Raw genomic sequence first — 26,804 nt, 5'->3', positions numbered from 1 at the left:
CAAGTATATATATATATAACTCTCTCTATTTCTCCTGCTCTCCAAATTAAAAACAAACCCACCAAATCACCGCCAAAATAAAACCACTATTGCCATTCCTGTTTTGTTCATTATTGGTTTTTTATGCCTATCGTCCTGGTGTAGATCGATCAGCAACAACAAAATCAAACAGATTCCATGGATTTCCTGGACTTTCATAGTTTCTATGGCCGCTAAGTTTGATTCCATATCCCACATCCTTCAGATACTAGGTACAGTCGCGGTTGTCAGTTATCTTTTATTGGTTTCTCATCGTTGTCAAGTTGTTAAGTGTCGTTTTCATTGTCGATGTTGTCATTACTTGAAGGATATCCCAATCTATTATCAACTATTCGCTGTCTAACTGCCAACTTTTAATGCGGACCTAAATGTTTACATTCTTTCATATCGTTTAAAGTTAAGATAGATATTGATGTTTGATGTTTGAATATGCATAAGCCTATTATCCTCTTTCTATATCATTTTATTTTCAAAAGGCAGTGTATTCTATCTGGAATAATAATATGTGAACAAATCTACATTTTTCATAATTATTAGCCATACAATTTTAAAATTTGTTTTGATTTTGAGCATAAGCCATTCAGCCCCTTTGGCATCCTGCATAAGCAATGTTGTTTTCCTTTTCCTTTATCTTCCAAAAAACTTTTCCGGTTCGGTTCCTTCTTAATTTAATATTGAACGCGTTGAGTCTGCATTACACTTGTTACACTTGGGGCTTAATATGGTTTACCAGCCAAACTTTATTTTGGTCCTAAGTCCCAGTCATAATCGTATGTGTTTGCCGTTGGTTTGTTGCCCTTTTTCTGGGCCTTGGCTATAGGCGAGTATTGTGGCTTTCCTTTTGGTTTAGTTTTGTTTGCTTTAGTTTTCGGCTGCTCCATTCTTTGGATTATTTGTTTTCCTTGTTTGATGCTAGTTTTTTCTATGCGTTCCAGCATATTCCTAATTTTTTGCAGCTTTTTCCTTCATTATTCTGAAAGTTTCGCCTTGAATACTTTTTCGTTTGCCCCGAATTTTCGTTGGTTCCTCGTTTGATTCGAACAAATTGTTTTGGCTGTCCAACATTTGTATCCTTTGGCGTATGTTTGTGTGTGGGACTTGTTGTTGCTCGATGTGTTTTCCTTTTAAGCAGGCTAGATACACACACACTCACACCCAGAGACACTAGAAACACGCACACCCAAAATGGCTACTTTACCTAAATGTTTGCTAATGCCTTGATTGTGCTTAAACCTCACTCCTTTCCACTTTCATTTTCTCTGACGCCGTCTGTCAATTAATGTAGAAAATAATTGTATTTGATATTTTTGAATAATGGCTATCTTTCTGTCCAACAACAGGTGCCGCCGGAATCGAAAGCTGGTCTGGGCAGTGGCGGCGATATGCAACAGCAATAAACTTGAATTATGGCAGCAGGAATTCTGATAACAAAAGTATGGAACACAACAAACTTCAACCGGAACGTGCGAACGAAATGTTTTTCTGTAAATTGCATTCTATGTGATTTATCATGAACACACCCACGACACCTACACACATAAAGCGGCTAAATGGCAACTCAAATAGCCAAACGGCGGCGGCAACGCATAAAAACAACTTAGTTAAATGGCATTTTGTGTAAAATTAATAAGCAAAGCGGCAGCAGCAACTGCAAAATGTGAAATACGAAACGCGAAATGCCAAGTAAGTGTGCCCAAAAAGGAGCATAAACAAACAAATGTATATGTATGCGGACAAAGCGGACAAAATCAACATGGTTGTGAAAACATAACTCACACACACACGCGCACACAGACCCCGACTCAAACAGACACACACTCACACACACACACAAGCACGCAGAGAGAGAGAGCGCGCACAAAGGTAGGCAATAAAAATTTACACATGCGGCTTTTCTCCTGTGACAGGTGTGACATTTCAATGCCCTCGCAAAAGGTCCCTTCATTACGGCAATCACTCTGCCGAATTCTCTCTATATTATTTCTCAATTAGTCAGCATTTTGGGTATTTTTCAATTTCTGCGCTACGCCTGTGACATTATGTTTTTGAGTAACATCAATATCAATACAAAATATTTTCACTTGAGTTGCAAGTATGAGCATAAAACATGCTTCAGAGCTGGTATTTAGTCAGTCGGCTTATCAAGGCAACACTTTCGGTTTGAATTACTTTTTCATTTCGTTGTAATTTATGCATATTTTGCATAAATTCCCAATGAAGAGCAAACAGAAATAAAATTGAAAAGCAAATTTATTGAAAACGCTACACGTACAGCAGCTGAGCTTCGTGCCGCTCTGCTTGAACGGAAATGGCCAGCATAAATCAAATCTGACAACATTCTAAATGACATTTTCTGATAGTCGAACGGTTTTATCGCTTGCCAAGGGAAAGTTTTCCAAAATGTGTAATTTCTCACTGGGTGGGGCGAATAGTGACCCATAAATTGCGACTGAATTTACGGACTTGGCTCATAATTGAGTCTGGATTTGCAAGCCGTTGACAGAACGCATGATTGAAGTGAGAATTTGTGTACTAAACTTATTCCGAGCTTAAATGCGAATTCAATTTGAATAACATTAGTCTCTGTTTGCATAGATTGAATTACGTTCTTAATTTGATTTTGGTTACTCATAAATTTGATCATCAAATTTACTGCCCAAACAGAAAGGAAATAAAACTGAATAATGTCCGAGCGATGAGGGAAGCCTCAGCTGGAAAGTTTAATTAAATCAAACGAAATAAAAACGCAGCCATAAACAAAGCATAAATATTTGAATTGATATAAATGAAACAAACCAGCGACTCAAACAATTGCATAAAAGTGTTTTCGAACGAATGCAATTGAATTTCCAGAAAGCAAAAAAGTAAAATTACCAAATGGCCAAAGTAAATTGATTACTCGAACGGAGGGTTCAATGTGAAAATGAACAAATTATAAATCAAACACACCAATTAAATAGAATAACTGCATGTAAGTAGCGCAATACTATTTAATATAAATTTACGACTTTTTGTTCAATTTCATTAGCTAAACAACTCGAGTTTAGTGGCAGTAGAGTAGCATTAGTCGGTATCCAAACTAAAACCAAGTAAAACTAGTTAATTAAGCCAACGTGAACTAAAACGATATACAGAAATGAGAAAAAGGTCAAAAATAGCTGCGATACACATTAAACATAAAGATTAAAGAAGGCACAAAAGCAATGCTCAAAATGTATGAAACACAAAAATAAACTGGAAGAAGAAAGCAAATGACACCGCATCGCATATTCCGCAAAAATCTCTATTAATCCCAAGTCCTTTCCCCCTGAAGTAGCAGTATGCAAAAAAGGATTATCCTTAATTAGACATTTGGCACACTTTTTTGAGAGCGGCAGTTAATTAGCAACCGCCGCCAAACTGCGGCTCTTACTTCTGATGGCTGAACAGGATGTTTTCCCGAGAGGTGTGGAACACTGGGGTGATTCACTTATGAATATCATTAGCGTAAAAATCACACAACATTTTTGAGAAACAGGGTTACTTTGAGTAGCGTAAAGTCTTTATTTAATTAGTCATTACACTTGTAAAATCTATATTCCCATCCTAACTATCTTGTAAGGAACTACCTTCTCAAACTCCCACAAGATCTTGCGAACTCTTTTTATGCGACAGCTAATTGGCAAACAAGTATTTCGCATATAATCGCTACTTTATTTCGCGCTTAATTCCTATAAATATAAATGTGTATATGCTTTAGCACTCTTTGCGGCGTGTAGCACAAGCAAATCCCAGCTGGATAGAGTTTCCCCCAACTTTGGGGGCAATTTTAATAATAAAGCCGCGTTGGCCGCCAAGTATGCTCCACAAAATACAAGCTCGTCCTTGCGCCACACCCCTTTCCACTTCCATGCCCACTTCCACTCCCCCCTCACCGGAGCACTGGCAGGTAGGCAGTGATGTGTGCTGGTGTTGGAAAATTGCAAGCCAACATAAATTTATGTCTGCCTGACACTTTTATGTGCCTCGCTGGTGGTTTCAGCTTTTTACGCCGCGTTTTTAGACGCCAGCAGAACGCATGCCAATGTTTGGCTAAGCCGCAGGTTTTCCTGTCCGCAATTAACGCACACAGCTGCCGCCGCCCCCCTGGCCAGTGGGCGTGGCAGGGGAGCTGTGTCTGTGTGAAGGCGCTTATTTTTAGACCGAAAGGTCGCCTGTGAGAGGGACTGTAAAAGGCCAGCTGCTGCTCCACCCACTCCCACTACCAGCACCACCACCACTACCATTCCCATTCCGATCCACCTGTCCCACACGCACACAAACACAAAATAGAGGATACAGGTGTTTGCCTTAACAATCCGAGATGAAGCCATAAGTGCGATGCTGTGTCAGCGAGCTATGGAAATTGAAAAGGACTCGAAGACAAAGGGAAACCCGGAAACAAAAACATTTAAATGCTTTCTATGTAGTGTACTAAGGACCAATTACCGACGGGGAGTGTGGAGTAATTAAAAATAAATATATATACACAAATTACGGAAATGTAGCAACGCGCTGTAGACGATTAACAAAATTTGCAATATATACATAGAGGCACACATTCGACATGATGAATATTGACTCCAATACCATTTAGTAATTATACAAGCATATATATACCTAACGATATACACAAGAAATCAAATTAATATGTATACACATGCGAATATGGTAGTTTAGTTCATCTAGTGGATCAAGCGTTTGCATTATTCGAGTTACAACCTATGAAAACCAAAGGAAAACCAAAGGAAAACCACTCTGTATTGTTGAAATACTATTAGCTCAAATGAAAGCTCGAAGCGGCTCTGTAAAAAAGGGAAAACTGTAATATACGCCTATACATAACTAAATAACTATACTTTGATATATGATACATATATATTTTATAAACAACTTTTACTCTTAAACGAAAACCATTTTAATACTCTATCTTCAGCCTTACCGTAAACTAAATGGGAAATTCTAAGAAAGAACATAGTATCTCAATAACTCCTAGAGAGCTCAGATGGCCAATGTGCAGAGATGGAAATCTATCCTAACCAACGAAATCGAATACAAGTTGTTAGTTATGTTGTTTGATGTAAATAAGCTTTAAGGTGGCTAGCTCAATTCAATTACTTTGTTTACTCCTTTCGTTAAAGAGTGTTTGAGAATTACTTAAGCCGTTAGCGAAAACAAACCTTTGTGATCCAACAAGTTTCTTCTCTTCCATGAAGCAAAACCAAACTAACCAATATAATAATATGAATTTAAAATTAATATGTAATTACATTGACTTAATTAGCTGAGACGTTCAATAATTTCGCCTGGCATTTAGTAATGGAAATCGTGAAAAGCGGAAATACCTAAAATATATGAAAGCATGAAGCCAAAAAGCAAACTGGAAAACAATGTAGTCTTATTTATCGCATTTTTTGGGACAGTGACATAAAATTTTGCAAATTAGGAAATACCGACAAGAAAAGAAGTGCGGTAAGTTCATTTGAATATATATTTATATCAGCTTGTCCCTTTAAACATGAATCAAATCAGTCAAGTAGTCCCCAATGCCACATTATCCATTTCCACATCCCAAATGCCAAAAGATGTGGATGGATTTCGTGGTTCGTTGGCCAACTAAATCAAATCCTCACCTCTGGAGTCCGAATTAAAAATGAAATATTGCACTCAAGCTGCAAAAGGGATTCTCGAAAAATCGAAAATGTAAACCGTGGAAAAGTCCGGCTTGGCAATCTGCATAAAACACGTAACGGGTTGCAGTGCCCCGCCCCTCCGGACTTTCCTCCAACGCCCCTTTGTTGGCCACGAAGCACGGAGTAAAAGGGCTAAAAGGGCTAAAAGGCGGCACGCAAATGGCCACAAAATGTTGGACTGGCATGCAATGGCCATCAGCTTTGGGGCCAATGGACGCGGGCCAAGTGGAGCTGGGGGTTTGCGGAGGAGGTCTTGCTGCCGCCAGCAGGCGAACTTTCGACTTAATTGGCCAATTGTTTGCCAAGGCGCTGAACAAGAAAAAGTGTTGCATATTTGATGCCCTTTTACACATTTCTTTCTCCTCCGTAGGTGCAGAGCAACGATCCGCAGCGAAAGAGGTGGCAAGTTTTAAGCGCCATCGTTTTGGCAGCTAATAATTTATCGACGCGATTTCAGCGATTTCAGCTAGCGTCTAATTGCCACTCAGGAACAAATATGAAAATATGGTGTATAATGTACGGATGGCATGGATGGCATGGTCGCCCACTCTAATCACGGCCATAATTGAGCCGCCACGATGAAAATGTCCGGCACAAATTGCCGGCCACTTAAATCGGGAAACCCGAAGCGGCCGAGAAGTATCTGTATCGGTGGGGGAGAAGGATTCGTAGTTACGGCCATGACTCACGTATGTCACTACAGCCATTATCCAATTTCAATGGCCGGCAAATAGGAGGAAGTATCCTTAGCCATTGCCATTATATAACAATTCAACACATAGCCACTAACATAAATTTATTCAGCACAGTTTTTCGTTTAGTTAAAGAAGCACATAAGCACAACTTAAGAAATATGATTGATGCATATGTTGAAGGTACACCTTATTCTACTACAGCCCAAATGTGTTTTTTCTCTTATATAAGCTATAAATTATAGGGTATACTAACACGTTCGTATGTAATCAAGGAAGGTGTCACCTTAGCACCAAACATGATGTAGGTTCAGTGACCTAATTCTGCACCATTCCAATTTATGGCATCTACGATAGCTGGAATGTAAATGTTAAGTGTTTGCTTTAATTTTTTGCTCTGATACGTTATTCCGGGCACACCAGCTATTCTCACCATCCTGCCGCTAATGCCAATCATTTGGCGTCCGATGTCCTGACAAGGGTTCCTCCGACAGTTGGCTATTTTTGCGCTATTGTGAAGCCGAGACGCAGACTACGAAGGACTCATGCCCGGACTCCGGACGCTGGAGATGCCGGCCGCCTGTCAGGGAAAGCAGAACTCAATACTGCTGCAGGATAATGCCCTTACAATACATAAATAATTTACATTTCGCATGGTCACGCACAAATCATGCGAGCCACAGAGCGGCAACAGTCAGACTGGGATATTGGAATTTGGTTTGGGGCTTTTCGAATTTGGTGGGGCATCCTGGGGACGCCGAATGCCGCACGAAGCGCATCAAAGTGACAGTTCAACATGGAAACCCACTCAAAATGTTAATTGATATGTATGCAATGCGATTTACGGCCCGCGGGCACTCAAAAAGTTTTTCCGTTGGCTGTTGTGCCGATTGCAGAAACTTTCAATGAATGATGTAATTCGTAACTTAAATCCAACAGAATTGACATTAGTATATGTATATTTATACTTCTTTGCATGGGAACAAAATTCAGTTTGACAGTTTTCCGCTGCTTATCAGCTACTAAAAGTTTTGGGACACTGTTAACAGATACCCTGTACTATCCAAAAGAACTTAAAAATTTATACAGCTAACGAGTTCCGTAACATTCAGTATTTTCGTGTTTACAGTGCACCGTATATTTCGCCGTGCAGCGCCTGGTCACATTGTTTTACCCAAAAGCATAATATTTACTTATTTATACTGCCGCTAACTAATTTAACATGGAGAGGCTAAACGATGACTGCGTGTGTAATATACTGGAGTTCCTGCCGCTCGTGGAGCAGATCAAGATGGCCAGGCTGGCGCAGCGGTTCCAAGAGCTCCTCTGCCTAATTGTGTGGCGAAAGCCGCGCTACCGGAAGGTTTCCGTGTCCGATTCCATGCTGGAACCTCTGAGTAAGGAGGACTACATATATTTCTTCGAGCTGACGAGCCCTGCAATGGAGGAGCTGTACATTTGGAACGTGCACAAGAAGGCGTTCGACTCGTACTTGGGTCGCCATCTGATGCGACCCGAATTGGCCTTCTATCTGCGCAGGGATTACAGCAATCTGCGGGAGCTCTGCATTGCGGATGAGAACATGAACAATAGCATGATAAGCACTATAGCTAAGAGCTGTCGCCAGTTGCGTAGCCTAAGCGTTTCCAGTGCGTACATCACGGGAAAGTACCTCACTGGACTCTCCAATTTAGAGACCCTAGTGGCACCCGAATGCTCCGTGGAGCTGCCCCATCTTACAGAGTTGCTGGAACAAATTCCACTGAAGCATCTGGACCTCACCTCAAATCGGTATCCCGTAGAGGCGACTATTCTGCAGTCGGAGGGAAGCAAACGACTAGAGCGACTTGGCCTATCTGATGCCCAAGATTACGGCTTCCCACTGGCTGATAGTCTGCCTCAACTGAATACGCTGGTGGTGAGCTACCACAAAGTAAGCACCCAGGAACAACTAGCCATGCTAGAGACAACGCGCAAGCGTGTGGAGCGAGCCTCTAGGAAATTTCCCCAGCGCCTGCAATCGATCTTGTGCAATGTGGTGGACGTGGAAGTGGCGCTCGAGCAGATTGCAGGCCTTGAGAAACGCCATCCCAGGGATACGCCAAAGTTCAATGAGCTTTTAAAGATCATGTACTTCTTGTCGAATCCGCAGGGCGGAGATAAGAAATCACCTTGAGGTGGCCATGAATCTTCCTCGTAGCTGCCCCCCTCATTTGCCTTGTAAATACATAAATAGGTACTAGACGTCACCCAAGAGACAATTGGAACTGATATGTTTATCTGCTACAGCTGCTCCCGATGGTAATTATGTTTCTTCTCAGATAAGGCTCGTTTGTTTGGTTATTTTTTTTGTTTACCAATGATTTTATGGCGCCATGTCCAAACACTTCTATCGGTTTTGGAAGGTACACCGAATATACGCGTACGCTACCCTGGAAGATGCAATATTAAGTATTTTCGAGATTATATTGACCAACATGCCTAAAAGTGTATGATCCAGTTTTTGTAACATTTCTGTCATTTTGAAATTAATTTAAAAATGTTGTATAAGGACGTTTTGGGCACATTTATTAATTGGAACATTAAGCGGAACATTTGACAAAATCTTTAATTTTATTTTATTTTTACGTTTTCTGTTAAAAGTTTTATTTATCAATACAATTTCAGTGGTTTCGGTGGGCACCAAAAGAATGCATTGATTAAATGCTTTGCTCGTGCACATTTGTGCCACTTTGTTATTTCATTTAATCAGATGAAGCTGTGATAAAACGAACCAAATATTCCATTGACTTGTTAGACCCCCTCCTAATTGATACATACATATATGTACATCAATTAGGACCCAATTGTCATACTCCGCAAGTTCTCTTTCCTCTTTTGTCGGCAAATTTTCCCATAGATACGAGGTATATTGTTGTTTAAATTTGTATCACTAACTTTGTATTATTTCGTTGATGTAATAAAATACAAATTGAAAAACTTTATTAAATAAAACGGGTTAAAATGATTGGTTAGTCCTAGAACTAGAATTGGGCGCAAAACTACATTAAATATGTGTCAAATACAAGGAAAGCAGTGAGCAATGAAATAAATGTAAGGCACCACGAAATACAAGAAAATGTGTCCATAATGAAGCAGTACTTTTAAAAATTTCGATGATGTATTAAAATGCTAATTAAAAAACCATTATTAAATTAAAACGAATGTAAATAATTGCTTGAGACGAAACCAAATGGCCAGGTCCCAAAACTGTTATTGAGCACAAAACTAAATTTAATACGGGTCAAATAAGTGCAAGCTATTAAGTATGAAAATTGTTAGTGTTATACGACATATGGTCCCAGATACGAGAAGAGCACTCCACAGAAGATGCCCGTAATCAGCATGGCAGCTCCGTACATTCCGGCAGTGGTCTGGTACTTGGTGTGCACCGTCTGCGGGGCGTACATCATTCCCAGAGAGCTGAGATACCCGGAGCTGTAGGCCATCACGATGCCGATGCCCCAGAACACCCAATCATTGTCGATGAATACCGTCAGTGTGCGCTTCGAGTCCGGCGGAACGTAGTTGCACATAACAAAAAGTGGGATGAACGCCAGGCGCAATACCACTGGCACCCAGAGGAACCTTGGTCCCGGCCATTTCACCCACGATGTGGTCAAACTGCCCAGCATGGCGAACACGTTGAAGGTCGCGAAGCAAGTGACCAGTGTAAAGTGATCTTTGCCTATTACAAAATCTGGATCGGAGCGTTGGACGTTCGACTGAACTGCCGGGAAAACCGACAAAGTCACGAAAAACGTGAGGAAGATGTTGAATAGTTGCGGCGATGCTTTCTTGAAAATCTGCCAGTAAGGCACGTTGAGCTGCACCTTAGAGTCCGATTTCCTTTCGCTGCTCCGGCTTATGGTCTCGTAGTGGCGGAAGAACTTGTTCAGCGGTAGCGCAAAGTAGGTGTCGAAGCAGAGTAGCAGCACTAGGATGGCGGTCACGAAGTAGTAGATGGCCGAGGTCCTCTTGGACAAGAAGATCTCTCCGCACATAAAGGACATGACGGTGGTGAAGCAGCCGCTGATGTTGGAGCCCAAGACGACGGCGCCGGTGTACTTGATTGGCAACGATGCCACAATGCCGTAGATGGTGTTCTGGTAGATGCCGTTGCACACGTTCAGCAGCACAATGGACACCATAGTGGCCCAGAAGAACATGCCCGGATACTGGGAGGTGTCCAGCATGGCCAGAACAATGGTTACCAGCAAAATGACTATCTCGAATATGATGCTGTAGACGATTCGGGTGGTCAGGTCGCCGCCCAAGTTGACAAAGATGTTCAGCCAGTTGAAGACCAGGTTGGGGATCTGCGAGGCGAAGCCCATATCCTGCATGAAATGGGTGCGGTAACTCCTTTCGGGGGCCAACGTGTTGTTCGTTCCAAGTTTGAAGTCCTCAAAATACGACTTGGCCGTAATGAACATGTTCCACGGCATCAGGGTGCCCACGCCGTGCAGCAGGAATATAAAGAACACGACAAGAAATTTATCATTTGGCGCTGGCAGACCCAGTTTTGCCAACACCGATGAAGATCCCTTGCCGTTAGAATCGTGGGGAGGCAGCTTGGATTCCCACGAGGGATTCAGCGTAACCGGCGCCTGCTGTTTGCCAATAAAAGGCGACTTCTCCGATTTAGCCTCCGCCATATCTGCGCAACTTCTGTTCTGCTCTGGCTCGGATTTCTTTCTGGTTCTGCTAATGCGGGCGACAGCAGTTATTGGGGCGTATGCTTGAAACCCGAAAACTTGCGCGGTCAGTTATTCTCCGGGGGGCCCACAAAACCGGTAAGAGGGCGGGAAGGTTTGATTTTCACCTTCGGCTAAGGCACCTCTCTGATTTCGGGATTAGGTTTATCCTCGTGGCGGGAGGTTCGCCTGAAACTAGCGGACACGTGGAGAGCTAACTGCAGTGCCCGAAGAACACTGATTACAGCACAGATCGCATCAATCAAAGGTTATAACCGCACTACAAGATTATCGCCGCGTTGTATCAGCTGTACTCGATCGAACGGAGTTGCCACGCCGTTGGAAAATATGATTTATGAGCGTAGTTGCACGCGATTTGAGGGGGCCGTTACCCAAGGGCGCAGTCTTTTTCTTTCGGAGTCGCCAACAGTATAGACAGTAAATAATGTTTTCTTGGCTGCGAGTATTACTTAATCGTAGTAACTCAAGGTACATTTTGCATTAGTTACTTACAACCCCTGTTAGCTACAGCCATGTTACACTTAACCGTCATAGCAACCAACTGCTTAATACGTAATATATGCTTACTTGTTGTATGTTCTTTTTGTGTGTATTTTACTAGGAGTATTTAGATTGCGTTCCAGATTCAATGTAATCTAAATTCTTGTTCTGATTGCAGGAAAGAAATTTAATTAATTAAATTAAATGTAATTTTTGGCATATTTAAGCAATCATGTTTATTTCTTAGGCCCAGTACTCAGGCGAACAGAAACTGTCCCAATATTATTTTTATTACCATTATGCTCAGCCATGGTGTCTTTGGAAAGCAGTATTCAGGCGGACAAAAAAAAAAAAATACTAAATACCGTCCAAGATTCATATAATTTTATATATTTATTGAGCTATCAAGAACTCTCGATAGACCGCCGCGTTTTGTTTACATTGAATCAAATCTGAATATACGTTTGGATTATTCATAACAAAAATGTTGTGCTGCTTTTTATATATTTTGGACTTCAGTTTCGTGGCTCGAATACTAGGCCGTAATTAGAATTTTAAAACATTTTGCCAAGCAACAGGTAATGGAGCTGCCAGATCCGTTAAATTATGAAAACATATAAAGGAAATTAAAAATTGTTCTCCGTTCCATAAGTGTTTTTCAATGGCCAAAACAAAAATTTAATTTCTTAATTAAAGCTTGTAAAACTGTGCTACTAAATACCTGCAACAGGTGACTAGATTACCAGTTATTGTCCGTTATCCAGCACTGAACTTTCTTCCTCTTCTATTCCCTCTCTCTTCCATTTGCGGCTTTTGGTTTGTTTTCGACAAACACGTTGTTTATAGGAATTATAACATAGAGTAGCAATAATGGCCACTGAAGAGGCCATTCCTAGAATCCAATTGGGTGACTACATCGTCATCCAGCGGCAGAAGTATACGAAGCTACAAAAATTCGGCAGCCTGGACACCACGGCCACTTTGGGCAAAGAAACACTGGAGTTAAAGTCCCTTTTGGACCAACCCTATGGGTCCACGTTCAAGATGTGCGTCAAGGAGACAAAGCCAGGCAAAAGGGGTGCGCAGAGACAACACACCCTGGAGCTGTGTAGCGAAACAGAGCTGAGAAGCACCCGGGAGGTTCTGGGAATCTCCAGCAGTGGAGCGGATAACCGTGACATCTGCGATGATGGCGAAGCGCAGACCCTGAAACCAGAGGACATTGCCCAACTCCGAGAGGAGTGCAACGACTCTAGCAAAATCATCGAGAAGCTTGTGGAGAATTCAAAGACCTTCCACAACCGAACCGAGTACTCCCAGGAGAAGTACTTGCTAAAGAAGGAGAAAAAGTATTTCGAGTTCGTTCAGATCCGCCAGCCGACGATCCGGCTGATGCTAGACATCTTTTACCGACAGGACTCGGAGAAGGTTATGGGCATTCGCGTTGACACTTTATCGCAGATTATTTCATACTCGGGCGTCTGCGGTTTCGGCAGCTATCTGTTGTACGAGAGTGGCACCAATGGTCTACTGCCGGCGGCCATGCTCAACTCCATAGGCGCAGGCACGGAGGGCACCTTGGTGCACATGCATCCGGGAAATGTGCCCCAGAAGCAGGCGCTGTTAGCTTTGAAACTACCCCTGGAGCAGCAGCAGCGATGTGTTTCCGTTAATCTCTATTCCGTTTTGAGGGAGTTCTACCAAGGAGGAGAGGCGAAGGTAACAGATATCCCGGTAGTGGGCCCCAGTGAAGATGAGCCCCAGGAAACCCAGCCGGAGACGCCAACGGAGGAACAACCGGAGGCGATAGAACCGATCACAAAGAAACCCAAGCTAGATGAGTCGAAGAGCGGTAGAGAAGGTATTGCTTACAATAATAATCCAATCAAGATAAGTGAAAATATAATTTCTGTTGTTATAGGAGCAAAGGGACCTCCGCGGTGGCATTTGGAAAACAAGCGGGCCACAGCCCTAATGCACGCTGAGTTTGACAGCCTGGTGGTCGCTGCCAAGGAGCACCCGTCCAGCATTCTGCAGGCCCTGCTGCCGCTTGTTAAACCATCAAGTCCAGTGGTGGTATTCAGCACCTGCAAGGAGCTGCTGCAAGAGACGTTCATGGAGCTGAAAACCACAGGCAAGGTGACGGGTCTGCACTTGACCTCGAACTGGCTGCGCACCTACCAGATCCTGCCCAACCGCACCCATCCGGAAGTGAATATGAGCGGAAATAGTGGCTACCTTTTGACGGGCTATACGCTAAGATAGTTGTTGTGCGACTAACAAATACATGTAAGCCTTTGTTTTGATAATATCATGCAATGTTTAATACCAGGTAGGGATCATGCCAAGTGTGTTCGTGTTAAGTACAGCGCTCTGTGACATCGATCTAAACGGGTGGGACGTTCTTCAGGACGAAGAAATGGCCGCACTCGCAACGCTTGGGTCCCTCGTCCTTCTCAATCCACATCCACTTGGGCATGCGGTCGTCCAGGCACAGACAGCCCACGAGGCGGGCATCGAAGGCCGATGGCACGACTGTGGGATCGTTCTCTCTTCCTGATCCGCGCCTTATCATCTTGGTGAAGCCCCAAGGGTCCTCGCAGCCCTGCTTCGCCAGCAGCATTTCGCGCTTCTGAATACCGGTGACCAGTTGTTCGTCCTCAATTAGCGCTAATGAGGCATGAGAACTGAACTGGGAATCTTCGAAAGCTACAACCACTGCTTACCAGACTTTTGCACCTGAGTTGTGGATATGGGACGCTGTCCAGGAGCAGCCGCTGCTCCTCCCGGCCGCTTCAATCCTAGTCCCCGAAGCAAAGAGCTCAGCTTTCCGTCGCGTCGTGTTAAATTCGAGATAAGGCGCTTGGAGGCGGATTGAGCCTTAAGTAGACGCGAAATGTATGACGACATTTTTACAAGAGTTTATATAGGACTGTTCGATTATCGCAAGGGGAATTCTTACTTTGAGTGACTTGTGAGTGTGAACCAAAGCCTTTGAAAATGTTTGATTGCCTGTTAATACGCCTACTAGTTTATAAAAATTGAAAATAGGTCTTCGATTTTAAACGAAATTAACCTTCCTCCTTTTTTTAGCCACATCCTATAAATGCACTAATGCACATTTCGCAAATGAAATCCTTTGATTTTCACTCAAAATCTCTTTAGACTTTATTGTTCGCTTCTTGTGGACAATAAAGTATTTTCCTTGGGTGCGTTTGAAAATACGATGGCAGATCTGAAAATGGAAGCTGCGCCGCCCTTTCTCTCCTCACTGTTCACAGTTTCGTGTTTTTTTGGATTGATGTTTGTTTATTTGGACAGCTAAGTGGGTTGACTTTTAGCTTAGTAGTTGTGTTTTTGTTATTAATTGGTTTATTGAATTAATTAATAATAACTTTAAACAGCTGCCTTCTCCACCAGCTTGAACCAGTGGCCGCACTCACAACGCTTCTGGTTGCCCTTCTGCAGCCACATCCATTGCACGTAGGTCTGATCCTCTTCGCCTGAGTTGGAATAAAAAGTATGTTAAAAGGACTCTACTGGCATTTAGAGCTATAGTTTTGGTCAGGATAAAGGCACTCAGGGTTTTCTTCGCATTTGACTTGTTCATTGACTTGAAGTCAGTATTAATAATTCTGAGCAACAAATTATTCAAAACAATCCTTAATTTGAGATAAAAACATTCATAAAACGATTAAACAATGTAATAAATAAATACATTTACGCGGCAAAAATATATCTTACGATTAAAGTTTGATTCGCACAAAAACTTCATAGAAATGCATATAAGCAGAATAAAATCGTGCAAATTGTACGTTTGATAGAATACTCCGAATAGTGTCATTATCCTGACCGCAGCTAGTGATCTCGGAATACTTACAGATGCAGCCCACAATGCGGGCATCGAAGGCCGATGGAATAAGGTTGGGGTTCTCCTTGGTGCCGGCGCCCCGCTTGAAGACCTTCATGTCGAAGGGATTATCGTTGCCGGCGGCTTTGAGCAGCAGCTCACGCTTCTCGATACCAGTGGCGTGCTCCAAAGGATCGTTCATCACTGCAATGCGGAGAAGTGGGAAACGCAATTAGGAATTAGCTCATAAATTGATAAGCGAGTGGGCCACTGGTTACATAAACAGCAGACGCCCCGAATCCAGAGGCTCCGTCACAAGTAGAGGTCTTCGGCGGGGTAATCCCGGCCAGCTTCAGTCGATGTGCTAACTCCGCACTGGGTTGTCACCGCTCCCCCTCTCCGTCCACAAGTCGCACATTTCCCAGCGCATAGTTATTACATAACCTCGCACTCTTCATAGACACTTTTCTGTGGGTCCAAATCTGCAGCTTTCCAGGAGAGTGGAGCACAGTGCCCTGGTGTTTTACCACCTACACTCCAATATTATGCAATTCCAGGCAACAACCTCCGCCAAATCGGCGAACGTGACCGAAAAGCAGCTGGCCGTGGGATTTCCTTCTCGGTTTTCACCACTTACTTTTGCAGAAGCGCACGGGCGTGTAGGTTACATTCTGGCGTGCGGCGGCACGGAGCGCCATGCGTCCACAGATCGATGCCATTGTTCGTTTTGCGAAAATTTCGGTCGGTCTTAAGTGGTGAACACCAAAAATTCTTTCGTAATTTTTCACACAGCTAAGGACCAGTGTGACCGCGGAAAAGTAAGAAAAAAATACCGCAGGCTCTAGAAAATATGATATTAAACGCTTAAATGCTTGTTTAAACCAATCAAAATAATCATGTTACATGGCAATACATATAATTAACAAAATTAATGTATATAAAAAAAACTCTGTAGCAGTAGGGTTCTTAAGATAATAAGCACCGTTTATTTTAATTATCGACCAATATATTAAAACTTTAAAAATATTTTGCAGCGGTCACTCTGCAGTGTGCAACAATTACGCGATCTTAAGTGCTTAAAAACACCGGCGGAACACTGTTATCGGATCCACGAGAGGGCGCCACCGCGTTGCCGGGCAACCAAATGTAAAAACAAAAAATATATTAAGTTTATTGAAACTGCATGAAAAATGTCCAGCAAGCCGGTAATTTGCTTTGATATATCAAAAAATGAACGCTTTCAAATATCGGACAACTACAAAATGATGCACCGCAAGCTGAAGGTCAATTGGAATGTGGAACAGTCAGTATCCAAAAAATTATACATTATTATAAGGGTGCCTTACAATTAAAAATAAGAAAACAAAAGTTTTTCATCAATGTAATCAATCAGCACTTACTAATTTCTACAAAATATGTATTCTTTTATAGATTTTTCTGAGTCTCAAGTACGTTTTCCTCACAATAAAACTTTTTTTTAAATGTAGTCCAGGGATACACCAAAATACTCGAATAAACTAACATTATATTAAATCTAAATATATTTAATAATACACAGAAATGATGCGGAACTCAGAAAGGAGCGTCTTGCTCGGGTAAAGGTTTTCGTTCTCGCCGGACCACAGGATAAATTCACGGAGGACGAATTCGAAGTACTGAAGCACTACGTGGAGGTGCAAGGAGGAAGTCTGGTGGTGCTCCTAGGTGAAGGTGGGGAGCCGGAGTTCAATACCAACGTAAACTTCTTCCTGGAGCAGTACGGGATCTACATCAACGGCGACAATGTGGTGCGACCGCACTACTACAAGAATTTCCATCCCAAGGAATGTATCGTGGGTGGCGGCGTTGTTTGCGAATCCATGTGGCGACACCTTCTCAAGCTGGACATCGAGAAGGTGGACTACGATTTCAGTGACGAGAAGTACAAGATACACTTTCAATACCCCTATGGGGCCACGCTGAATGTATCTGAGCCTGCGAATGTCCTGCTCACCACGGGTCCAGTAGTGTACCCCTTCAATCGTCCCCTAGCCGGCTACTTTACAAACGGGAAAGGTGGTAAAATCCTGGCGGTGGGATCTGGATACATTTGGCATGACAAGTATCTGCAGGACAAGACCAACGATGCCATGTTTGAGTACTTGATAAAGCTGCTTGGAGGAGATGAGATTACCTACAGTCACTTGGACTTCAATGATGTGGAGGTAGATACATTACCAATAGAAAGTAAGCGCTGAGACTTCTTAAATTATGTTCCACAGTTGAGCGACAACAAGCACTTCACCGATATTGGGTTCCTAGCCGATATGCCCAAGGCTTGCCTGATCGACTCGATTGGAACCGATATACCCACGGACTTCAAGCAGATGTTCGACATGAGGCTCTGCAGGCTGAGCAACCGCCTGCTCAAGGACGTCATGGATACCTACGAGCAACTGCACGTCAAGTACGAGCCGCTGAAGATCATCAAGCCGCAGTTCGAGATTCCGCTGCCCAACGTCCAGTTGGCCACCTTTCCGCCCATCTTTAGCGAGCCCTCGGCTCCACCGCTGGAGCTGTACGATCTCGACGAGACATTCAGCGGAGCTCGTTCCCAGCTGGCGCACATGACCGGCCAGGTGCTCCAGGCGCTGCAGTCCAAGGAGCCGCAGAGGAGGGCTCTAAACCAGCGGGAGCTGGAGAACTACATAAAGGAGTGCGCCAGGATTACGGCCATTGTGGACGACCGCCAGGATATGGCCGCCCGCGAGATACTCAACATCGTGGCACGGCAAATCGTCAGCTACCGACCTTATGCGGAGGATTAGAACGCTCCGATTACTACATTCCTTGCAACTTTTTCGGGCCAATCAGCAAAACTCGAATTATGTGAATATATATCATTTAAAATTGAAAACCTAGTCTGTTTTATGTAAACATGTTGGCGACTCGAATTCAAACATGGCCGGCAAGACAGCGAAAGAACGCTCCTCCGTTCTGCGCAGGGCTCCCGAATTGAATTACACCGAAGGCAATTTTTGGAGTGCGGGAAACACAAGACCTGTGGGAAGTAAAGCTATATAGCTGCACTTATGCGAGGCTCTGCCATCGTTTATTACGAAAATTGGTTACTTAACACAATTAATTATTTGTATTAATATTTCCCCGTACGCCAAGGGGAACCTCCTCACCACGCAGATCTCCCAAAGGAATTTCCGAGGAGCAGTTTGCTTTTAGGTGTCAACAATTTGTTTCCGCTTTTCCGGAGGGGCGACACCTCCCTCCCTGCTAATTGGGATGAGATGCGGGTGCGGGAGGATCCAGTGTGTGAGAAACCACTAGTTAATGCTTGTCACAACAAATAGTGTCATCAATCTGGGCTCCCAGGGGGATGTAATTCCAGGGAGTGGAGTCCTTTAAAAAATACCTATGCGCAACTGGCGGTTGTAAATTTTTTAGATTTTCTTTTAGAGATAAAATGTTTCCCTGGAGTATGTGGATACTTAGGCTAAGTTTGGGAATAGGAGTTATACCCGAAGACAGTTGTTGACATCAACAAAATAAAAGTTTATGTGAAGGGGCTTCTATTTCAATTCATTTCCATGGATTGTACATAATTTCAAGTAGATTTTACATAACGCAGTAAACTAACAAGTTGCAGAAACTCAAAGCCAGAACTGTAAAAAAAAGCATATGGTTTTCTCCTACAAATTAATCTATATTATGGTTTATTTTCCAAATGTTGCTACTTTGAAGCCATTCCACCCCAAATCCGCCTTCGAGCGGCCCAGAGTGGTGGTGGTGACCCCGACCGCCGGACAACGGCTGCTCAATCAATCAATATTGAAGGTTCCCACACCGCAGGCGGGGCACTGGAACTCCATGGGTTCCCCGATCCCTCGCCTGTGTGTTGGCCATTTTGTTTGCTATTTCTGTTTGGCTTTTTCTTGGGCTGACCGCTAAATATAACGTTGGACGGCTAAGCCGCGGAGGTGAGGAGGCGCGGTCGGGGGTGCAATAATCTGTGAGGGGAAAAGAGGTTGGGATGAAATCGGATACCGGCCGAGTAGGAAGTTACCTTGAGTGCATTTCAATATATCTGTATCGACAGTGACAATGCCCGCCCAAGTCCAAGTTGCAGTTCATTCATGGTTTCATCGGTTCGTTTTTTTTTCTTCTCTTTCGTGTTTAGTGCAAACAGGTTCACAGGCTCACGGCACAGAAGCCGCACAAGTTTTTCCCGGCTGCTCATCCTCATCCACGTCCTCATCCACCTTATACTTTTCCTCAGCCATCTGGCCAGCGAGGGCAGTTCCATTAAACGAAGGGAAAATGATTTTATTTCGATTTTGTTTGCCGAACGAATCCAGCTGTATTTGCCGCACTTCCGTTCTCCCAATGGCAAGCGCAAATATTCGAAAAAGTCCTGACTTCTCAAGTGCTGCGTCTGTTTTCCCATCCGCATCCCTTTTCCCAGCTGCGATTTTCTCGCACCCAAATCCCAAATCGGTCTTTATAAATCAGTTACCTTCCCGCACTGTCCGGCATTTGTCACCTGTATGAAGCTCGCTTCCCCCGGGTCGCGGGGAAATTCCGGGAAAACCCTCATGGAGCATGCCGTGATCGTGATGCGGGTCGTGGCGACATCGCTTTAATTAAATTACAGCCACCAAAACGTGCGACACTATAATAATTTTTATTCATTGTCAAAAATGGGCAATCATAAAAAACAACACGTCTGCATCGCAGCTGCCAGAGGTGTAGTTCTGTGTTAGTGCCTGGTGGGGCTAATCCCACGGATTGAAGACAGCTCCCCCTGTCCAGACACAGCCACCAACATAAACAGACACTCGCTCACACAAGCCGAATGTAACAATCAATTAACAGGCCAGATAGGCTCGGATCGGAGATTCCAGTTAACCCTTGGGCAGCCTCACTCTTTGTCCCCTTTCAAGTGGTTTCTACAGCCAGCTATGGGTCTCTGGATCATGCGGATTTGAGTGTATAAAATAACATGTAATCTATTTTCAATCCATGCAGTTTCTTTGGCTGCATACGAGAGGTTATATTCTATGACTTCTTGTCTGTTTTTTCAGCATATTAGCGGAATGAGTGACTGGGGCGATGGGAACCCTCTTAGCCGCGCGAGGGTTAAAGCGCTCCGGCTGTTGGACCGTTGACCCAAGATTGGCTTGGCACGCTTCTGCGTCCGCTGGACTCGCTGTCGTTGTCTTTGTCTTGTCGCCGTGGATGTCGCCCCACTGGTGTTGTTGTCGGCGGGGGCCATGTGGTTGTTGTGGCCGTCGCTGTGGGGCCCAATGTCAATGTCTGCATGGCCATCAACGGAATAGAAAGCTTGTCTTTTATGCTGCGGCATTGTTATTAATCTATCATTAGGTCGCGTCGTACAACAAGCTCTAATGATGCGTGTAAATGCTAAACAAATCACACACTCCGCCCAGAAATACCAATCCAAGTGGAGTATCTCGCAGCGAAACGGGGCAAATTCGAGTGTGCTCGAAGCGCGTGTACAATTTAAAATGAAATAAAATCAGACTGCGCCGCTTTCGAAATTTTATGAGCTTGTTGTGCTTATTAGTCGCCTCACGAGGAACGGCGACAGGCCACAACATCACCAGCATCACCAACAACGCCAATGGGAACAACCAGGACGGAAACAACAACAGGCGCAACACGCATTTCCACGGCTAATTTTTCACGCGCACTCCGACTGCAGCTCCATCCCTGCTCAATCCCTGCTCCAGCCCAGCTCCATCCAGCTCCAACGCCAGCTCCATTCCCGTTGCCCAAGTCGGCAACCGACAGCGACAGCTCCTGACCAGGCTATCACTTGCCGCAGTTGCAGCAAGGGTATCATTGCTATTCCGAGGGCTTTGTGCTGCACTGGTCCTGTTTTGAATGGGCGTTAGTTATACGGCATTCAATGATGAAAATGGCGTTTCCCAATGGAAAACTAATTCAACGGGCATTTAATGAATGGCCAAGGCATGGAATCGAAAATACATTGGACAGCTTCATAGCAGTTTCAGTTTTCGAGCTTTGGTCAGTAAAGCCGCGAATTATTAACCAGTTTCACTGTTTTTCATATTGGACATAGCTACTAATTGTAATCATCCTAACTTTTTCAGGGCGTGTAGTTCATCCAGCATTCGACGATCTTCAACGAGCTGCTGTAGGTTTCTGGTGCTTTATTTTTATACTTTTTGGCACGCCAGACACGCACGAGAAATTCCAAGAGATAAGGATCGTGTACGACAAGGTGTATTATGGACCCCCAATCCAGAGTCCCCCTCCAATGTGGCCCCCCCCACCGTTCGGCAGCCAAATGCCCAATGTACCCCAGTCGGAGTTGGGCCGAGTGCCATACTGTTGACTCTGTTAAATTGCCAATATTTATGGTCTTGCCCGCACGGGCTGACTTGTTAAATGGGTGTTCCTTCCAGCAGCCTTTCGGTGGATGCCATGCCCAGCTCCGTGGCTGCGTGGCTCCGTGGAGGAGCGGACCCCAGTTCGACAGTTGGTAGCTGCAAAACGTTTAAGGACAAAACGTGTTGGCCCGATAAGGCAGCTGGCCAAGACGATGGGCCCTGGCCATCAGTTTGACGCATGCCCGTCAACGTTTTATGGCCCAGTTCGCCATTTTGAAGGTGTTAAGATTCGGTTTCTATGTGCAGCTAAGCAGAAATGCGCAATGTCGTCGCTGAAGCTATAAAAATGTCAAAACATGCAACAAATAATGGCAGAATTATAAAGAAATCTAGCGGGAGCAGAAATCATGCAAAATAAAAGCGCGTCATTCAGCTCGTCAAGTCGTCTGCGGCTTGTTCTCTATAAAAGTGCTGGGGTAGCTTGCTTTCTTGAAATCGGATAACACGAGTGCATACTGTACCTTTGGGTAGGTTTGTTAGGAGCCCCTCGTTGTTCTTAGGCTACTTGAAAGCACCAGCACCAGATTTGCATACAAACTACACACAAACTGTTCATGCTGGTAAGAAATATATTATCTATTTATTACTTGGTTGCCACGCTTGTAAGTTATTGCTAACTCAGTAAATAAAGTTAATAATATACATTTAAACTTTATGAGATTTCAGGGCATTAATAGTTCGTGCAGAACGATATCTTTCCCCATCACCGCCCTTATCTCACTGGATGTGTAATTGACAAAAAAGTTCCCCCGGCGTGTTTCCAGGTTGATACGGCGCTGATCTTGCGGTTTTGCTGGTTTTATATCGCATTAAAGGCATTTTCGTGGCAGTTTTGCTTATTTTTCGGCGAGGAGCCGCACGCGAATCTGCCATGATGCCATAATGCCAAGATGCCATGATGCTGACATTTCGAAATCACCCGAATCCCTTCTGAAACCATAGATGTGTGAGAGAGGAAAGCCTGGGCTTATCGCGATCCGCATGATCGTCACCTTAAATGCTATAAGTCACACCTAGCCATTTGTCACATTTCCAGCCGCCCACGGGGCAAAGCAATGGGCATGGGGCATGGGGAATGGGGCATCGGAGATCGAGACTTGTTCCATAAATCAAATCGGTGCACGTTACATTTGAGGCGCATAAAAATGCAAATTGTATGCATAAAGTATAATTTTTATAACTTAATTAACTGAGCTTTGCGGGGAAGTGGGATCGGGCACCTGCTGTGTTTCTCGCTTTTTTCTCATTAGGCTGGCGCCAAGTTGGAGATTGATTTTGGCCGCATTTACATGACAAAGCTGCTGGGGAGGCTGGGTTGTCTCGGCCCGATTTGGTTGTGATAAGCTCATCAAGGCCCCACTGGTAGCTGCAGCTCCTCCGGAATCAGCCACGACCACGACTCCACCTCGTACCCGATTCTCGGAAGAGCCGCAGATAAGCCGAGTGGCCCAGACGCACATTAAATAATCTGCCTCTAATTTGGGTGTCGTTTACACGTGCCAAGATCTCCCGACGCCACTCCACTCCACTTCACTCCTGACTCCCTGACACTGATGAGGCCCATCAAGATGATGATGGGTCGAGTGTTGGGTCTCCGGCAGGGTCATCAAACACTTGGCGTTATCGCTTCATCTCGGAATGTGCCTGATATGCGATTCGAGGGGGTGGCGTTGTGTCCAAGTGGCGGAATGTCAAAGTTTACATATTTGATTGGGTTTTATGAAAGGGGCAAGTAATTTCCGAGGAACGTTTTGCTAGTCTAAACTGAAAATGTATGCAACGATTACAGCTCCATTAATACCTTTAATTACATACCTATAATGGACATAAGTCAACCCTAGCCTTTATTCCTTTAGACAGCGTTTATTTATTTATTTACATTGTGTAATTTGTTATTTTTCTACCTCTCCTTTGTGGGCCCTGCTTCTCTGCTGGCTGACACTTGACCCTTTTGGAAAATAACCAGTTGTTGGTGTATGTTGGAGTATGTTGGTGTATGTTGGTGACTGTTGGTGACTGTCTCGAAATCGAAATCTGGCGCCGTTTACACTGCCAGCGGCTAAACAAAAAAGAAACATCAGCCAAATCCACAATTGAGAATGTCTATACAAAAGTCAATAAACTTCAGTGCGCTAGGTATGTGGACGACAGTCACAATCACAAGGGCAGCAAAATCAACAATGGTCACGCCAACGGGGGGCGCAGCGTCTTGAAGAGATCAGCAAAGGGGTGTCCCATCGCGTCAACAGGTGCAATGCAATACACATGAATACTATATGTAATCATATTTTATTGTACCCACAAGCGGAATAAAATCAATTAGGGTGTGCGGGTGTCAATATCTATCTTTCGATCTTATAGCAACTACAAAAGTTACCTAACAAAAAGCCGCATGAATAGTAAACTTGGCATTGCCAGCCTGTCAGCGCCCAGGATTAGTCATGAAAATGAGTTGGGTATCTGCTGCTGTTTCCATGAGACAAGAACAATGTGTTCCAAATCCATGCCTTAAACTTTGCCTGAGGTTTTCCACTGAGCAGTTCCCTCCACCCGGCGGGCGAAGGCTTGAAAACCCACCACCTTCCAGCGCTGACTCATCCGGGCAGCTGGCCGCGGGCTCTTCCCGCTGGTTACTTACTGTCAACTGGCGCTTGGGCCGAACTGGTTGGTCATAAATTATCCGACAGCAGGACCCTTCGCCTGCGCATCCCAATTGGGCACCTACTCCGCCTCCAGCTCCTCCTCCAGCTCCTCCGCCAGCTCACTGTCGCCAGCTCCGATGCCAAGTGATTTTTTCTTAGCGCGCCCAGCGGGCGCTCATTGTCCGGGCAGTTAAACAAGACGCTTTTCAGCTCGTAAAACAAGCTGGCTGGCTGTTTGTTTGTGTATAATAAAGTTATTGATTTGTGTTTAAGTGCCGTGGGTGACCCGCTTGGAAGCCCAACGGCGATCGGGGCCTGGAGAAGAAAGCCTTTCCCCTGCAGATTAATGCGTCGCATTCGGGCAACAAACGCTGGCATTTATCTTATAAAGCGTATTTGCTTTATTAAACGCTGAGCTGAGCTGAGCTGTTTAAGGTCCCAAGCTGACGCCTGTCAATTGCGACATGAGCAAGTCACTCCCCTCGAGCAATCGCTGTCCACCACCACTGCGGTCCAGTCCAGTCCAGTCCAGCCCAGCTTCGTTGCTCGACTGCCGATCTTTGGGCCGTGGACAGCGGACTGTGGGCGGCGCACTTAAGTAGCTTAAGCAGACGCGGTGGTCCGCGACATAACTTTGTCTAATGACTCGGAAATCCGTCACTAATAATAAGAGCCAGGGCCATAAAGAGGCAGCGAGCATTTGAGACCCAGCGCTCAGCGACTGCCGATGCATTTCTGCACTTAACTTGAGTCGGTCAACTCCCAGCCGAGCTCCCATCTCAAGCTGGACTCGGATGGAGTCGCCTCTGACACTGAGCACGTGTGTGCTTCTGGCATAATCCTATTACCCAGCAGACGTCGCTCGAGTTTTATGAATGAAAATATTCCTACGACCGCAGCTGGCAAACAAATGGCTGTTGAAAAATAAGAGTAAATCCAATTGAAGGCAATCGACGCAGTACGGGAGTTGGACAGGTTGATAGGCAAATCCCATGGGATGGGCTTGGACTACTTTCTACCTTCAGTCGAAGCACAGTTTATGAGTTACGCGATTGATTTCCATGAAAGTAGCTACTTTTCGAGCTAGTTATTAAAATCCCCGATGCCAATCAGCTGCCCAAAACGACTATCATAGTCCAATTATCACATTTCAAGTGATAATTACACATTACACATTGTATACTTCATACTGAAGTATAAATATATGTATATGTTCGAGAATTATACTAATGATTTCCTATGATATGACTGGCAAACCGTGCCGTTTCCATTCTATCTGACTCATTAAAGGAAGCTATGCCGCCGCCCCGCCGAACCAGGAAACCAATTTAAAGCCACTCCGTAGTTTACCGCTTAAAGTCGGATGGAATTAGGAAAACGCCCTCCTCCACTTGCCCACTCCATTCCAGCACCATTGCAGCACCATTCCATGCCATCCCCCAAGTCCACACCTCCAAGAGCCAACATTGAGTGCTTTTCCGCGCGCATGCGTTCGAAAATCATCGCCTGCCGACGGGGGAGGATTCCGCGTCCTCGGAGCACCAGGACGATTCAAAATGGCTGCACAAATATTTGGATATGTTGAAAGGGAGTGCCTGGGGGGGCTGGGGGGCTCTGCTGCGGGGGCTGGTGTGTTGTTAAGCCTAACTGTTACTGTCGCAATTCATTGAATTTGCAGGGCTAATTAAACACGTTAACAACTGTCGCGATGCGCTGAGCCGTGCAGGGATAACTTGCTCCAAGATCGTTGTCGTCGTCGTCCAGACGCCAGTTCAGCAAGAAAAAAAAGTGAAAATGCTTCGCCATGAACGAGGCAGCAAAAGAGGAGACGAAACCGGCCGTATGTCTCCTAGTCTGCACCGTGATTTTTGGCTAAAGACCAGCGGCTTGGAGCTGTCCGCAAAATCCCGAAATTGGTCGGACTAATGCGAGTCGACATTTCGCCTGGCGCCCAATCAAGTGTTGCCAAATTGGGTTAGCCGAGGGTCCAAGAAAAAAAGGGGAGACCCAGACCCAGACCCAGAACCGTTCGTGGAAGAGTCCCGAAATGAGGCTTCCAGGAAGCCCTAGCACCAAACGCTCGGCGCTGCCAACCTGCTGTGGAAGTCTTAAAAACTGCATACGTCGTATCGAAAATATTCGAAAATGTTCTTCGTCGAACTAAGCTAACATCCTTTAAAAACGCATTAGGAGAAATAATATTTG

At 44.5% G+C, this 26,804-nt stretch overlaps 7 protein-coding genes across 8 annotated transcripts in view; 4 read left to right on the top strand and 3 right to left on the bottom strand.

Moving 5' to 3' along the window:
- The window catches only part of LOC6540848, a 29,849-nt gene extending 28,010 nt beyond the window's left edge, over positions 1 to 1,839 (top strand). The window contains exons 15-16 of one of the 2 annotated variants that reach the window (XM_026979307.1): positions 145 to 251; positions 1,380 to 1,464. In XM_026979307.1, the coding sequence (XP_026835108.1) occupies positions 145 to 216 (72 nt within the window). In that variant the 3' untranslated portion in view covers positions 217 to 251; positions 1,380 to 1,464. Of the gene's footprint in view, positions 1 to 144; positions 252 to 1,379 lie in introns of both variants that reach the window. The other variant, XM_026979308.1, reaches the window with a different exon arrangement.
- Positions 1,840 to 7,599: 5,760 nt separating this feature from the next.
- On the top strand, positions 7,600 to 9,288 carry LOC6540851. Its single transcript, XM_001970000.3, has one exon. It carries the CDS (start codon positions 7,665 to 7,667, stop codon positions 8,616 to 8,618), a length of 954 nt encoding a protein of 317 aa, XP_001970036.1. The 5' UTR covers positions 7,600 to 7,664; the 3' UTR covers positions 8,619 to 9,288.
- Positions 9,289 to 9,359: 71 nt separating this feature from the next.
- On the bottom strand, positions 9,360 to 11,542 carry LOC6540859 (equilibrative nucleoside transporter 1). The gene has a single exon (XM_001969999.3). It carries the CDS (start codon positions 11,137 to 11,139, stop codon positions 9,766 to 9,768), a length of 1,374 nt encoding a protein of 457 aa, XP_001970035.1. The 5' UTR covers positions 11,140 to 11,542; the 3' UTR covers positions 9,360 to 9,765.
- Positions 11,543 to 12,426: 884 nt separating this feature from the next.
- On the top strand, positions 12,427 to 16,625 carry LOC6540860 (tRNA (adenine(58)-N(1))-methyltransferase non-catalytic subunit TRM6). Its single transcript, XM_001969998.3, has 3 exons — positions 12,427 to 13,540; positions 13,601 to 13,968; positions 16,564 to 16,625. The coding sequence occupies exons 1-2, from the start codon at positions 12,550 to 12,552 to the stop codon at positions 13,942 to 13,944; spliced, it is 1,335 nt and encodes a 444-aa protein (XP_001970034.1). The 5' UTR covers positions 12,427 to 12,549; the 3' UTR covers positions 13,945 to 13,968; positions 16,564 to 16,625.
- Positions 13,976 to 14,748, bottom strand: LOC6540867 (cytochrome c oxidase subunit 5B, mitochondrial). Its single transcript, XM_001969997.3, has 2 exons — positions 14,406 to 14,748; positions 13,976 to 14,349 (listed from the first exon to the last, which is right to left on the bottom strand). The coding sequence occupies exons 1-2, from the start codon at positions 14,587 to 14,589 to the stop codon at positions 14,066 to 14,068; spliced, it is 468 nt and encodes a 155-aa protein (XP_001970033.1). The 5' UTR covers positions 14,590 to 14,748; the 3' UTR covers positions 13,976 to 14,065.
- LOC6540878 (cytochrome c oxidase subunit 5B, mitochondrial) lies at positions 14,966 to 16,370 on the bottom strand. The gene is made up of 3 exons (XM_001969996.3): positions 16,167 to 16,370; positions 15,560 to 15,733; positions 14,966 to 15,182 (listed from the first exon to the last, which is right to left on the bottom strand). Exons 1-3 carry the CDS (start codon positions 16,246 to 16,248, stop codon positions 15,076 to 15,078), a joined length of 363 nt encoding a protein of 120 aa, XP_001970032.1. The 5' UTR covers positions 16,249 to 16,370; the 3' UTR covers positions 14,966 to 15,075.
- Positions 16,626 to 16,701: 76 nt separating the features above from the next.
- On the top strand, positions 16,702 to 18,392 carry LOC6540879 (intraflagellar transport protein 52 homolog). Its single transcript, XM_001969995.3, has 3 exons — positions 16,702 to 16,832; positions 17,088 to 17,733; positions 17,791 to 18,392. Exons 1-3 carry the CDS (start codon positions 16,720 to 16,722, stop codon positions 18,334 to 18,336), a joined length of 1,305 nt encoding a protein of 434 aa, XP_001970031.2. The 5' UTR covers positions 16,702 to 16,719; the 3' UTR covers positions 18,337 to 18,392.
- The last annotated feature ends 8,412 nt before the right edge of the window (positions 18,393 to 26,804 follow it).

Source organism: Drosophila erecta, unplaced genomic scaffold (genome assembly GCF_003286155.1).
Source record: "Drosophila erecta strain 14021-0224.00,06,07 unplaced genomic scaffold, DereRS2 tig00000055-arrow-pilon, whole genome shotgun sequence".
NCBI classification, from domain to species: Eukaryota; Metazoa; Arthropoda; class Insecta; order Diptera; family Drosophilidae; genus Drosophila; species Drosophila erecta.
The sequence above is the reverse complement of the archived record's forward strand: the minus strand, read 5'-3'. Positions and strand labels throughout refer to the sequence as shown.